The sequence below is a fragment of the Dermacentor andersoni genome, chromosome 1 (assembly GCF_023375885.2).
Source record: "Dermacentor andersoni chromosome 1, qqDerAnde1_hic_scaffold, whole genome shotgun sequence".
NCBI classification, from domain to species: Eukaryota; Metazoa; Arthropoda; class Arachnida; order Ixodida; family Ixodidae; genus Dermacentor; species Dermacentor andersoni.
The window spans coordinates 377,887,076-377,902,325 of record NC_092814.1 but is presented as its reverse complement, the minus strand read 5'-3'; the positions used below and the strand labels follow the sequence as shown (position 1 = coordinate 377,902,325).

Genomic DNA, 15,250 nt, shown 5'->3' with positions numbered 1-15,250 from the left:
AGCCAGTGATACATCTCGTGCCAATGCTGACTAGCTCTTTGAGATGATCGCCACATGTTGATGGTGATTGTGATTCCAATTTTTCATACGGGGAACACACACTTAATGGGGGATCGGCCTAGAAGCAGCCGGTACATTTAAAATAAATAAGAAGAAAGGAAGAAATACTTGCCAGTATAAGAATTGTCACATTGCCTAGCACGATTGCGCAAAAGGTCATGCGTACCCGAGCATGTAACAAAAATGCAGGAATGAAATACGCAAATTTATCGCATTTCATAACTGCTTCACGAAAGCTTCGCATCGCGTAGATTTCGTCAACCTTCTTTGCAGCCCTCGCTACATAACTTCCTTGAACCCTTCTTGAATGTGAATGTGTGAAGTCAAGATATTGTGGCCACTATCACTCAGCTTGCAACTTGGCGAAATGGTGAGTCACTGGACATCACTCTGATTGCCAGTGTCACTCACGGGTGATGAGTGCTACAAGTAGACAGTCTGTAGTAGGGGTGAGCCAGTATCAAAATTTTCGAATATGAATCGAATTCGAATACTTAGCATCAAATATTGATTCAAGTATTGAATAATGGTATGCACATATATTTATTAGCAAGTTGGTTTATTTTAACATGTTGGGACATTGTAGTTTCATTGTCATTGGTAAAAAAATTAAACTAGTAAGGCATTGTAGTAAAAGATCATGTATTTGGCTCATGTTAGCTTTGGAAAATTGAATAACTTCTGCTAGTTATTAGCAGCCCATCGTGGTTGCTTAGTGACTATGGCATTGGGCTGCTAAGCACGAGGTCGCGGGATTCAATCGCGGCCACGGCGGCCACAATTCGATGGGGGCGAAACCTGTGTGGTTAGATTTAGGTGCACATTAAAGAACCCCAGTTGTTCCACATTTTTGGGGTCCCCCACTACGGCATGCCTCATAATCAGATCGTGGTTTTCGCACGTAAAACCCCATAACTTAATTTTTTTTAATTTCCTTTCCAACCTGTGTCTTGTTATATGGCACCAATTTCCCGTAAACTCAGAGGCATTTGACCCAGTACCAGTCGTTGCCTATTGCATTTGCTGTCAAGCAATAAGCTCGGGGTTGAGGGTGGAACCTGCAAAAAAGTGCCTGTCGCTGTTTGCAAACCCGTAGCCCTTGCTATTGAGAGGCTGGCCTTCCTGCAAAGCTTAGAGGTCCAGTGGCTAAGTGTGTTGTACAGGCGAAATTTTGCCAGCAATATGAAATTATTGCAAAATTCAGCTCAAAATCAGACACACTTCCTCAAATTATATAGGAATAAATGGAAAGAACCATGTTTTCTCATGCTCAGCCAGCAATATATTTGATTTGTTTCAAATATTCGTATCCAATCGAGTACTCTAAAGTTTTCGAATACCTAGTTTTCAAATAGGATACGAATATGAAAAATGTGAGTTCTGTGAGTGCTGTGTACACAGTTGTGTGCGCCAACATTGTGTATCAACAGCAAAAGCATTGGTGAAAGTAATGATATTTAACATGTGTGACATAAATCTTGAAACACTTCTCATTGTAATTGTGCTGCAAGCTTGAATGAAATGTGCAAAACATTTTTATAAAACTAATGATGAAGGTAGACGGTTGGGTATTTTTGCTTGGTGTGAGTATGTCATTTATGCAGTGGGTTCACTTTCATTGTTTTTTACAATGCTTTGCACCAGGCATAATTTCAAGTGGCTGGATAGGTGCTTTTCAAGCCTGCTAGACATGCAGTACTGTAAAAACCGAAATGTAAGTCAAACTGCAATATAAGTCAACCCCCCAAACTATCATTCTAAAAAAATAAAAAAAGTATACCAAACCGGTAAAAAATGACCAGCATATAAAATGGGGGTCAACTTATTGCTGCGGCTTTTTGAAAAAAGTTTGACCTATACTCTGGTTTTTACGGTAGTTGATGTTTTCATATCTATTTTCCAGTAGTGAGTTTTTGCACGGAGTCGTTATTCTGTAAACTTGACAAAACTCACTAAAGAATTGAAAATTCTTATTCTATTCAGCACCTGTGTGCTTTTTATGATTCTGAAGATGTAAGGAATGCGGTGAAAATAAGTTATCAACATTTATTGGCACCTGAAGGGGCTAAGTAACATTTTCCTGATGCATTGTAAAAGAAAAGAAACTTGCACAACAGCAGAATAATTCAGTTTTTGTGACCCTGAAGCATTTTAAGAGCACAGAAACTGTGTTAATTGTGCTGTTTGTAATATTGTGAAATATGAACAGGAATATTCTTGTAAACATTTCATGCCACTATGGTTGTCTGTGTACTATTGACAAAAGCAGCGGCAGCAGCACGGACATGGAAGAGCCAGTAGCACGACCCAACTGTCAGAACTGTGTTGTAAATACTGTTAACGAGGGCTCGCCTTGAAATGTCAGCAAAGTTACTTTCCTGCACCCGAATCTTTTTTTTTTTTTTTTGATCCCATCTTCTTCATGTAGCCCTTACAAAGATACGGTGCTTGTGTTTTCAATCTTTCCTACATCTTTGTTCTTTCTGCTGGCAGGTTGTTATTGTTCTGCTTCATGATGAAACAGTGTTTCCAATTGCTGTGGTATCATTACAGACTATTTCGGTACCAGTGGGCAGGGCCTCTTGACATCCTGATGGTTATTCCAGCAGGTCAGCACTGCCTGTTTCGGGTTCTGCGCACCCCACTTCCACAGCCATCAAATCAGCAGCTCACACCACTCCAGCGTCAACAGCTACAGCAGGTGGGTGTATGCTAACGTGTTTTTCTTAATAAAATCAATAATTATTGCATTTATTTATTTATGATACAGTCGACTTCCATTAACCCTTTGAGGGTGAATGACGTAAATATACGGCGCCGCGAACAAGTCCAAAAATAGTCGATGCCGTATATTTACGCCGCCGTCTGTACGTTTAAAAAGCACGCCAATTTCCTAACTTTTTCTTTTCTGTCATGTGCTGCCACTATGTGGGAATACAGGAAATTTTTTCCGCGCACCTCCCTCTCTCGGTTTTCGTTGCATGGCTTGTTTTAGTGCTAGTTCACTCTCCCGTGTCTATATAATACCGCTCGTACATTGGCGTGCGCGTGGGCGGGCGGCTGTTCGGGTTTTGTTCCGCGGGCAGTTTCGGTTTCTTGCACTTGAAAAACTGATGGCTATCTCGTTACTAATCGCTCAAAGGGCGACCGCCTCTTTCTCGCTTGTTTAGTGCTCACGGGGGTGCGCATAGGAAGGATGCCGCCATGCACGCGTTGCCATTGCTTCTTTTTTTTTTTTTTTGTTTTACACGCGAAAACTAATTGCCTCTGGTTGGCGATAAGATGCAGATTAGCGGAAGTTTGTCACAAATTGTGCTTTTTTGACGGGCACACAACCACACAGCTTTCTTGAGTGCGCGCACCTGTGCAGTTCGATTACGCTATGCACGGGAATATTAGTCTAAGAGCAGGAACATTTGAGTCTTGCCAAATATTATCGTGTGCGCATTTTCAAGGCCTTGAACTATGTGTATCAAAATGCATCAAATTTTTAATCCTTATAAGTTTATTTTCTTTTTCATTGTTGTTATTCATTAATGAAGAGTGCATATATACCAATGCAAAATATTTTTTTCTGACTTTACGGTCACCCTAGAAAAATTGCGGTCAATTTTTTGCAAAATAAGTCCCTAAGAAGAATTAAAATCTGCAATAAAAAATCAACCCTGGTGGTCGCATATGGTGAAAAAAATCGACCCTCAAAGGGTTAATTCGACCCAGATGAGATCCACAAAAATGGTTTAATTATACGGCAGGTAAAAATAAGTGAGCCAGAAAAAACACCAGAACACACTGCTGAATCATTTGGCAGTATATTCCCCAATTCTGTGTTCTTGATACCCTGGATAATTCAACATTTGGTTAATTCGGACTTTTTTTTTTTCCTGTCGAATCCGAATCAACTAGGTTTTACTGTATTGTGAAATTCTTTACATTAGACAGCCACGTGCCACGGTGGCTCACTGGCTATAGTTTTCTGCATCTGAGCACAAGATCGCAAGTTTGTTTCTCGGCCATGACCCGCTCCGGGGTTGTAGTGGCTCTGGCGTTGCCCTGCTGAGCTCGAGGTCGCGGGTTGGATCCCAGCAATAGTGGCCACATTGTCGATGAGGGTAAAATGCGAAAGTGCATGTGTACTTAAGTTTTAGGCGCGCTGTAAGGAACCCCAGGTGTCCAAAATTCATCTGGCGTCCTCCACTCTGGCGTGCTTTATAGTCACATATATAGTTGTTTTGCACATAAAATTGCAGAATTTAATTTTGATTCTTGGCCATGGCAGCCGCATTCTGATGGGTGTGGAATGCAAAAACGCTCATGTTGCACACTAACGCCTGGTGGCCGAAATTAATCTGGAGCCACTCACTGTGGCATCTCTCTTAGCCTGCATTTTGATTTGTAATGCTGTACCCCACAATGTGATTTTGATTAGATAGCTGTAATTAAATCACTTAAGAGTAAATTTGGAAAAGGTAAGTATGGACTTTTCTTTTTTGTAATTAAAATTTTTATGTTGATGAAATACAGGAGAAGTTTTTCAGAAATAGTCTGCCAGTCATTTCATGTAGTGTTTCTCTTCATTGTTGCTGTGCTTGACTTCTTTAACTAGTGACATTACATTTTCCAAATTTCTAGTTCTGAATTTGTGGTCTAGCAACACTTTAGGGCCCTCAAATTTGTCTCTGGGGTCTGTAAAACCTTCATTCTCTACTGAAGCTCCCTGCATTTTACGCCTAGATGAGGAAGTCCAATAAAGCATTGCAGACCCATTGCGCTTTTGACGTATCAAGCCAAAGCTGCACCTCCTTATGTCATGAGTTATCTATGCTGCTTTGCATTTATCGTGGTGGTGTGCACATATCAACTGGTGAACTGGAGCAATGCAAGGTGTCCCTTTTTCTTGGAGGTAAACAAACACTCGCCACCGCTAACAACAAAAGAAGAACAAACTTTATGACATTTTGAGACCTTTGTTTGGGTTCCTTGTTCAGAAATGCAAAAGAGACAGCACCAAAATGACATAGCTGTTGTGATCGTCACTAACCATTGTACAGGGTCCTGAATATTTGGCTGCGCGTGTTCAGACAAATATTTTGTACTCACGGCTGCACCGTTCTTGCTCAAATTTTGCAGAGTGATCGCATTTTGTTGTCGACTTCATTTAGTATAACACTAGGCAGGACTAGTCGCTTGTTTTGTAAGACAAAAATGAGAAACTATTTTCGCCTATGGGAAAAATGGCGTCTGAAAAGCCGGCCCTGGCACAGACTTGTGTTGCTGCCTGCTAGCAGCAGCAGGAAGGAGCTGCTGCCGCGTAAGCGGCTGATTTCAAGATGCCGTTTTGTCTGCGAAGCTGCTCCTTCCTGCTGCTGCCGGCAGGCGGCGACACAAGTCTGTGCCAGGGTCGGCTTTTCAGACGCCATTTTTCCCATAGGCGAAAACAGTTTCTCATTTTCTCATTTTTTCGTACAGTTATAAGGCAAGGCCCAGCCTCTTTTGTATTTGCGAACAAAAGACCTGCACGAGTCTTGAATGTTGTAAACAATGTTCTTCCTTTTTGTTGTTGTTGTTGTTTGTTGCCTGTGGTGAGTGCTTACCTCCACAAATATGTATGCCCCTCGCCAGACGAATTTCTGTCGAACCGTAGATTAAGTTGTCCGTTTGTGAGCACATGCCTGATTCATAGTTTTTTTAGTTGCATCATTATTTTTTGTCATGAATAGTAACCTCCACTCTCCTTTCCCTGGGCACTGGCACCGCTTTTAGTGGTGCAGAACGGTGCTTAGTGCATTTAGGGTTGACAGCAACACCCCTCTCCAGTATTAATGGAGGCATTTGGGCTGTATGACTTGGGATAAAAGTGAAATTAAGCAACACTCAAACCAGCAGCACTCTTTGTGTTATCTGCAGTCGTCCGTGCTATTGTCTTCTGGCAACGATGGTCTACTTCGTTTCTGGAAGTTGGAGAGCTCGAAATGTGACCTGATTGCTGTCTTCCGCCGGCACCAGTCTGGCATAAACGCCCTTGATGTGTATGCATTGCAAGGTGAGCTGTCTTTTTTTTATTAATATTTACCAGTATTTTATTTCCTTTTTTTTTATTGTTTCTGCACCTTGCTAAGACCTTGGTGCGCCACAGTCATAGCACAGAGTTTAGCTACTTGCCCACATATTTGCAATCCAGGGAGAAGTACAGAGCTTAGTGTTATTTTTCTTTTAACCACATTGCTAGTGCTTTTTGATCAGTGTATGAAAACGAGATTCAAGTCTTTTCGACTGCTTCAGTTGTTGCACCTCACCACAAAGTCGTTATGCATTTTGCTTCCACTAATGATAGCATTAACCGCCTCTTACAGCCATAATTCTTTTTTTTTTTTTTTGCTCGAAACAAGAAAAGCTATACAATGCAACTATATATCATGCTATGCATTCACTTCCATGCAGAGAAAGATCTGCATGGGCACAATTCAGAATATGAGGTGTTGAGATCGGGGACCAAGTCTCCTGCTTTTATTCTGTTGCATTGCCTCCCTCTTGCACTCTTCATGTACTACTGTATTAGCCCCGAGAACGAACTACAGGGGCGCTGCGAGCACTGCTCGCGTGACCTCAGGGCACAGATTCGTGCCTGTCGTCTGCTGCAATTCGGGTGGTGTCCGGGCGCCTTCTGCAGTGTTTCCGTTTGTTCGCTCACATTCCCTGTGCTTGTATACTTACGACGGTCGCCTCAAATATATTTTTACAATGTCTTTGTTCGCGAAAAGTTATTCAAAGAGCTTATTTCCTAAATGACAATACATTTTTCAAAGGTAATGCTACAGTGTCAGCCGAAGGAGCTTGGACCAGCCCATTGCGGGTTTTCGTGCGCGGATCTACACTCTGCAGCAGTAGCTCGCATGAATAATAAAAGCATAGATGCAAAAGGATACCATACCTACCATGGTGCAACATGCATGTCACAATTAAGCACTGGCTATATATGACTTCTACAACATTTACCTTGATCTTAACCCGCTAAAACACATTTGCTCACGACGAGTTGTTCATGGTGTAACATCAAATTTTCGCATTTCTTCACAGAAACGCTCGGCAGTAGCTCTACCCGCACCACTTGCTTAACTGCTTCTCAAAATTAGGCGGTTCTTCACCGGTTCACCTTAAGTGGCAATAATTTGAAGTAAAGCTAATTGAGGCTTAGAGCTGTTTGCAGCATACAAAACGGGCTGTACCAGTATTTATCCTCTTTTTTGAGCTACCCATTCAACTCACTTGAGCAATTTACTGGTGCTTGTTTCTGGAGGAACAGACATGACGAATGTGTTTGGCGAACTGACTCAGGCTGCTCGGCCCAAATTTTTAAGTTAAATATGCCTTTTGGACCGCAAGCTACAGCCAGAAAGAAGCCGGAAGTTCATTTATTAGTAGTATGGGACATATTAAAGATATCTTTATTTCGTGGTGTAGATAGAAAATCAAGTGAAATATGTAAGGCTTGTGGTGTCTTCCTTATGAGGCGGATATGCGAGGTTCTCTTTGATCTACTGACGAAGCGAATAGTTCTCAGTCTGTATAATTAAAAATGCAGGTTCGAGACATGGTGAGGCAGAAGGTGTTTGAATTTTCATTTTCAAGGTAGCCTTTGCTGCTATGCTGTAGTGCCTCGACTATACTTTAGCCATTGCAATTGGCGCTGTAAAAACAGCATCAGGGTTTCGATTCTAAGTTGTTGTGAACTAATGGATTTCATGAACAATGCGTGCCTCACCATAACGACAGTCGATTGCTTCCGGTGTGTGAGGGGTATGCCATATTGTCGATAAAGGCTACTGAGGACCACTATGAAGGCCACTATGATACAGTATACGTAGCGCCACTTGATTGGCTCTCGATCTTAATCACGAAACTTTTCTTTCAGGTGATTGTTGTTATGGTATTCGTGAAGAATTCACATGACCCGCCGTCATGTTAACCACCATGAGCAATGCGTTTTCTAGGTGCCTGTTTCAGAGAACGGTGAAAAGTATAGTGGCAGACTTTTTCATACAAAATGCACCTTACTCTTCTTTTTAGGCATTAATAAAGTGGCCATATTTGACTAGAACTATTCACCAGAGTAACAAGAATTGGTGACAGCTTAGCTGGGAAGTGTCTTTGCAACACAGATAACATGTTGACACCAAATATCTAGATTTTTCTTCCATGTAAAGTGCAATGTCTCTCATAACCAAGTACTAAAGGAATGTTGAGTGTTTAGCTCTGCATCATACACAACTTTGCATGTTCAATTTGCAGATATTCTTTTTATGCAAAATTTGTGAACAGACACGGCACATATATGCATTGCAAAACCACTAACCCCTTCAATGCTACATAGCTTGCGATCGCCAAGCTGCAAATTTTCTCGACTCGCACAGTTTTAAAGAAAAAATTACGATTCAGCCATGGCAGCAGAAGGAAGCCGACAGATCCTTCAATAAGTATGGCTCGAGCCACCGATACCACAAGCATGCATGAAGGGAACGAGAGCATGTGGCAGCCGAGCAGAATGGAGTGAGCGGCGTCCTGGCCGTGACGTCACACGCGAGAGGGCGCCACTCCAACTTCTCGCTGCTAAAAGCAGTGTGTGGAACAGACACCTAATGCTCCCCAACACAACGGGAAATCACCAGACTCAAAGGAATACTAGGCTAGCCTGCAGCATTTCTTGTTGCTTAATTATAATGCATTGTGGTGATGATGCTGTTGATGTGCTTAAGGGGTGAGGCTACCCTCGGATACCAACTTTTTGTTTTTGTTTATTGAGATATCTTAGTGACATTTTCAGGATAGACTCATAGCAAAAGCATTAGTAGAACTACAAAATTTCATGCAGTTATGTTCACTGGTTCTCAAGTTACAGCAACATGTCAGAATGGTGCACATTGTTTTCTCATTCCAGACCTGAGGAATTTTCAAAAGGTGCTGCAACTGTGAAATTCACTATGATTCCCAGATGGATACCTCAGGACAAGACAGAGCCCTTTTTTTAAATGTCCTTGCTGAAAATTTTAGCAGACCACCGAATTTAGTGTTGGTGATTAAGGATTTATCAATCAAATTTTGATTAAATATCACAAATCACAGACAATATACAAAGAAAATGGGCTTGTCTTGCCCCCAGAAATTTATTCAAATAGACAATAAAAAAATTTATGGAAATCTGATGAGCGGTTACCTCATATGGCTGGAACAAGCAGCCTCAACAGCCAAAAAAGTAATTTTGAGAAAATTAGCTTTGAAAGTTTTGAGCACATATATTGGTCTAAAATCACCCTGCAGCGTAACTGGAGATGTCCTTAGGCACTCTCTTATTTTGCCACCTTTACGCCTTCTCTTGCGATCGTTGCTTGGCCTTTTTCAAGCGCAGAGAATCTTTCTCGGCTTCCCGTTGAATGGCCAGATGGCCAGGTGTTAGCCTCACTGATGAAGATGGTAGCTCTTGGGTGGCCCTGTGGCAGCAGGCATTATATGTTAAAACTGCCTCATGCAGGGCTGTCTTCACAGCAATCGGCGACACATGCTGCTTTTTGGGCATCAGGGACCACAGCACAAAGTGAAATTATTCTGATGCATTCTGCGTCTTTGCTCCCAGGCAGCGTTGCAGAAGAGAAGCCTGTGAGAGGCGCTCATAAACAGGTAGCAGTGCTTCTGCAACACAGCCTGGAAGATTGTACCGATGCTTCGGAGGTGGCACACCATCACTCTTGCTAGCGTTATGACGACACGAGTCTGCACCCTCAGGGCACAATTTGTGGTGAGGATCCTCGTCCGTCGATGTCACGTGGTGGTACGATGCCATCACTGCACGCTGCATTGCAGCCACGTCGTTGGAATTGTTCCATAGGGCCCAGCCATAATAGTCGCTCAACTTGTCGATGAGGGCCTTTGTCAGCCTGCCCTTCCCTCCTAAAGCCTTGTCACTTTTCTGCACAAGGTTGTGCAGTGCTGTCCCCATCCTCTTCTGGATGTGGTTCAGGCATTCCTCTTACGAAATGGGGACCAGTCCATAAACAGTTTCTTGTACAAGGGCAGAGAAGGTGGCACTATCTCTGTCAGACACGAGCGTTGTGTAATGGAGGTTGTGCTTCGGCACCGAACGTGAGAAAAGGATGACAGCTACCTCAACCTCCATCCTCCCAGACTTAGTCAGTATTTTTCTGGCATACATGATCCTCCTGCCAGCTTGCGTAGCCTGGGTCTCCAGGCTTTGGTCCTACTTGGGAACCAAGGCACTGGTTCGATAAAACAATAGCGTCCAAGACGAGGCCCGTATGATACTCAATTACTGCACCAACTCCAATATGGGACATGTGTCCACGCTTGTGCCATGTTCCATCAAAGTTTCCATCCCTGCTGAAATATGGCTCCATTTCCTTGTAGGTGGTTTTCACAGCAGAAGCAGATTCTGCATAGAACTTGTCTATGCACTGTGTCTGCGGTTCCCTGAATTTCTTGAAGTGCTTCTGAAAAGTCTTATGATGCAGGCCATGATGGGACACGTTCATCGCTGCCCAAAAGTCATTGAGGGCTGTTTGTTCCTTCCCTATCTGTTTTGTTGTCACAGTGGCTCTTATATTCAGATCAAAGGCCATTGAGTCATCCTGACGAGCAGAACTCCACGAACTTGCAACTACTCCACAATGTAAACATAGGAGCTCAAGCTTTGTTACAAGTCCAAGTTGGTTGCCTCCTTGAACCTTCATCCCAGTCGCGAAGCATCTCTGGCACGGGGTCCCGTATAGCAGGTCGCCTGGGGCATCCGTTTGCACAGGGAGAAGATTTTCGCCTTCACTTGTAGCGGTGGCAGCTTCAGAATTGCGCTCCATTGCTTGAAATTTTCATTCCATCGAGGACATAGCGCCAAGGCCTCGTTGCACAGCAGCGCGTTTTTTATCTGCTGCCTCCTTCTCCTCACACGTCAGGAAACGTGTTTTCAAGTGCACAGTGGACGACGCGGTCGCACTGTCCGAGGCAGATGAAAGAGAGGATGTGGAAGCCGCTGTCGATGAGCACGAGACACCAGGTGCACTTGTCGCGACAAATTCTTGCGCCGGTGGAGCAGGAGTCACCTTGCTAGAAGCGTCGACGCAACCATGCTCTTGCGTAGATGAAGCAGAAGCTGGCCCACAGGAACCATCGGTGCGATCATCGTCGGCGTGCGGGCGAACGGCGAGCTTCGCCATGCGGGCGAGCTTCATAGAACGCTTCCTTGCACCAAACACGTGTAGCGTCTTGAGTTTCTTTGGGCGCATCGTGGTGGCCGATCGCACAACAATTGGCAGGCTAAATGCAACAACGGTCTCGTAAAGATGGTTGAAAATCGTCTCGTAAAGACGGTAGAAACTTGGAGAATATGCAAACGGCTGCAAAAATAGATGATGGCAAGCAGAACACATAAAGGGCAATGGTGATGGAGGAGCCGAAGCAGATGCTGCCCGATGCATTATGCAGGAAACCACTACGTCATCGCACGCAGCCAATGGGAGTCACGGGCTCCCCCGAATCGTTGAGGAGTGCGCACTTCGCCCAATCTTAGCTTCGCGTCTCAGCCGCGGGAAACTTGAAAGCTCTCGCGAGACCTCCAATCATGAGCGATTTACGCCTCTGCTGTGCTGCCGCTGCCGCGGGTGGGCAGGTAAAAAAAGCACAAGAATGCACGAACAAAACAACACCAAAATGGCGGTGCTCGGGGGAGTGGTAGAGAAATGGCATTCACGCCAAGTAGGGGTATTTTGAGCGCTCACTCGCCGCTCGAGAGCTTCCCCGGCTCATTATAAACTTTATTTGAAATAGTTTTGCGATGAATTAGATGTTGATCTTTACAGAAATGGTAGTTTATAAGACATACTGCCCGAGTATGTGGTTTTCCAAAAATCTACTTTTTCTCGATTTTTCAGTTTTCAAAGGCTGCGTCCCCCTTTAAGCTGTTTTGTGATGCTTTAAAATGCATTTGGACTATTTACGGTTTCTTGGGTATTTGCCATTTGGCATTGAAGCAACCTCTCATTAAGTCAGTGCGATACTGAGCCGACCAATGGAGGTTTTCGTTGCTTAAAAAGGGCTGTAACACCATATTTTCACGCTGCAACTATTCTTCTTGCCTTCTTCCGTGTACATAAAACAAGTATCTGTAAAATATGAGTTAATTTGAGTTATTGTTTTTTAAATTTATGAAGTGCAGTTTTTACTGTTACTGCATCACCAGAATTCTGTGTTGTAGCTGCAAACAGCACTACAAGTTGTTATATCTTATGGGACCAAGTTGAACAAAAAGTTTGAACTACTACTACTGTTCAACTATGTGTTGATATAAAATTTTCAACAGGGATGTAGGCTTCCTACGCTGTATTTTATTTTTCATTTAATTTTTGCATAGTTTTGTGTACTTTCTTTTTAGTTTTCAAAGTTTTTAAATGTTTTCAGCACAGTGCTTTCAAAAACGTTTACATACTTTGGCACCAGATTTTGCATGTCCTCTTAAATGGTCATTGCCCTATCTGTGCCAAAAGCCAGCCCACCATGCTGGCCACCATGGTTCCAGGGAGCTTCTGCTCAGACCATTGTTTTGCAATCACAGCAACAAAAGCTTCATGTGCACAAGCTGAGTCTGTAGGAGGTGGCGCTAATCAATTCTCCGAAACACACTCTGAGTCCTTCATCACTCTTGAAAGTTTTAAGTCTGGTGTGTGTGTCAAAAGTGACAATTCCCTCCTCACGAAAAGAATTCCCAGTTATTGTGAAATTTAAATTCCATTTTTTTCTCTTTAGCTTTATAAAAGCTTTATACAAACATAACCCTATGCAATGCGTTGGCGGGCTAGTTGGTGCGAATCCATAATTACTTTGTTTAGTGCAAAACATTGGCCACAAGAGACGACAGGACAGACCTGACCTGTCGTCTCTTGTGTCCGTTGTTTTGTGCTAAACAAAGTAATTATGACCTTACACCTAGGAAAAACATATTTTGTGTGCATTTTGTGTAGAAGTTCACTGCAGTGAATGAAAATACGACTAGCTTGCTCCACTATTCAGTGTACCCTGTGGTTGTCAGAATCCTATAGAAGGCAAAGCAAATGCTTTTTTAAGCTACCACTCTTTGAAAAAGGCAAAAACAAGGAAAATACCTCGTATTTGTGGCATCCAAGCATTTTAGCCTTATTAGCACGTAATGTGTGGCTTGACATTTTTAAAACTACAAAGTTAGCAATGGTGGCAGTATTATCATTTTTGTTAAATTTCTTTTGGATGTTTGTTTTGACCTAGTGTGAGTTGATCCCAAGAATATAGCAAAATGTGAAATGTGTTCTGTGGCTTGAGAGCGCAGTCCCAGTGGTAAGCACTGCTTTGCTCTCTGCTGTTCAGAAGCATCTGCAACTGCTCTTTACATTTTTGGCTCTGCAGACAGGATGCTGCTCGTGGTCACAGGTGGCGACGACAATGCATTGGTTCTGACTAACTACCTCATTACTGAGGACAACTCGGTGGTAGTCTTAGAAGAACAGATCTTGAACAGTGCACACTCTACACAGATCACTGGTGAGTGGCTGTCTCTCTTATGCATGTTGCAGCAGCTGGAAGCATCAGTGGCTGGGTGAAAATCCATGTGATCGATAGACATTGCACAGTGCTATACAAGACCGCATGAGAGCTGTATGAGAGATATACAGCAATGTTATATTAGACAAGAGAAACACAGGAAGACTGGGCACATGCTAACTTCCAATAAATGTGCATTTGAATGAAGTCAAAGCTTTTGTTGTTCACAGATGCCTTTTTGAATAGGGTGCTGAAATAATTAGCTGAGCATCTAGCTGTCACTTAACGTTCTGCAAATTGTACAATGTGATCTATGCACCGCGCTTGTCTTTTGCAATGTTCAAACCTTGTAAGGAATGTTTTAAATATTCAGTCTGTGAACATACCCGTGTGTGCAAGATTAGTGGTATTTGCCAGTATTACCAACTCAATCAAGCTTCCATCATTGTGAGTAGTAAAAGAAAAGCCGTTACAATAAAACCTGTTAAGTTATCAGCTGCTGGCTGGGTGCCTTTTCACTGCAACAACAAAGCAACTACTAGAGGTTCCATGTGCCCCTTTTCATTCTGGTATACCCTCCTCCTTCACGATGCACTCTTCCACAGTCTTCACCTGTGTGTGAAGAACACTCAACGCCACGTGTCACTCACAACACAAACAAAGTCACGAATCAGTTGCAAGCCATTTCCTAATACAGCTACTGCTGTTAAGAAAAAAATAATGAAGGGTAAATAATTGCAATCAGTGCACTGGTGTTTTGTGTGTGGGAGAAAAGTAGAACATCGTTCGTGGACATAAAGCCCAAACGACATGAGAGCGATTTTGTGCGCAACGGCGACGAGCGACGAAACGGGCTGGTGTGCGAACAGATAGCTAATTCTTGTTGCTCAGTTGCTTGGTTCTAGAAATCTAGAATTCGTCTTCCATCGCTTGGAAGTGGTATGAGTGACTAGCCAATAGTGTGCAGCCGGAACTGCATGTACATCAGTCAAGTACTACTGATTTCTGCACGGAACACACAGATGACAAAACTTGAATACGTGTAAGGACAAGAACCTACTGCAAGGTCTTCAGAAATATTTTATGCTACTCTTTACAGCAAAACACACCAATTTAAATTAAAGCACGTGCAGTGGTGGGAAAGCTGCGCCAATTGCGCCAATCTGCACCAACTGGAATTCGCTGCGCCATACTGCTCCAAAAGGGACTTTTTTGCCTTAATTGCACCATTGCTGCACCACGACCTAGTTTCGGTGGTGCCTGCCCAAATTCACGCACCAGCGATGGCTTCATGTGAGTGACAGAAACGAATCTTGAAGGCTACGCTTTCGTGGACTGCACATGGCGGAAGCGATTCGAGGTGCCGGGAGTGCGTCTAGGTCGCTATCTTTTACATGTAATTTAGTGCGGCGCTTGGTGGCGCCTCTGCATTTGTTGATAGCAGTCGCTGTGACAGCCGACATAATCCAATTCAACCCCAGTTAGTTTGGTAGCCATGCTGATCAGTGCTGGTTCTGTTCTGTGGTGTGCGTTGTGCTTGTTCTGTGGTTCTAGTTCTGCAACTCGAGGGCTGATGTATGATGGCGTTCTCCAAGCTAAAGGGTAAGCAATGTCCTCC

General features: G+C 43.3%; 1 protein-coding gene and 1 pseudogene across 4 annotated transcripts in view; one reads left to right on the top strand and one right to left on the bottom strand.

Annotated features, from left to right (window-relative positions):
- Positions 1–15,250, top strand: part of LOC126518492 (tRNA (34-2'-O)-methyltransferase regulator WDR6) — a 255,301-nt gene that overhangs the window by 212,041 nt on the left and 28,010 nt on the right. For 2 of the 4 annotated variants that reach the window (XM_055064865.2, XM_050168279.3), the window contains exons 20-22: positions 2,614–2,761; positions 5,968–6,103; positions 13,498–13,632. In XM_055064865.2, the coding sequence (XP_054920840.1) occupies positions 2,614–2,761; positions 5,968–6,103; positions 13,498–13,632 (419 nt within the window). Of the gene's footprint in view, positions 1–2,613; positions 2,762–5,967; positions 6,136–13,497; positions 13,633–15,250 lie in introns of those variants that run through there. The other 2 variants (XR_007596414.3, XM_072285870.1) reach the window with 2 other exon arrangements.
- Positions 9,365–11,348, bottom strand: LOC140215171 (uncharacterized; annotated as a pseudogene).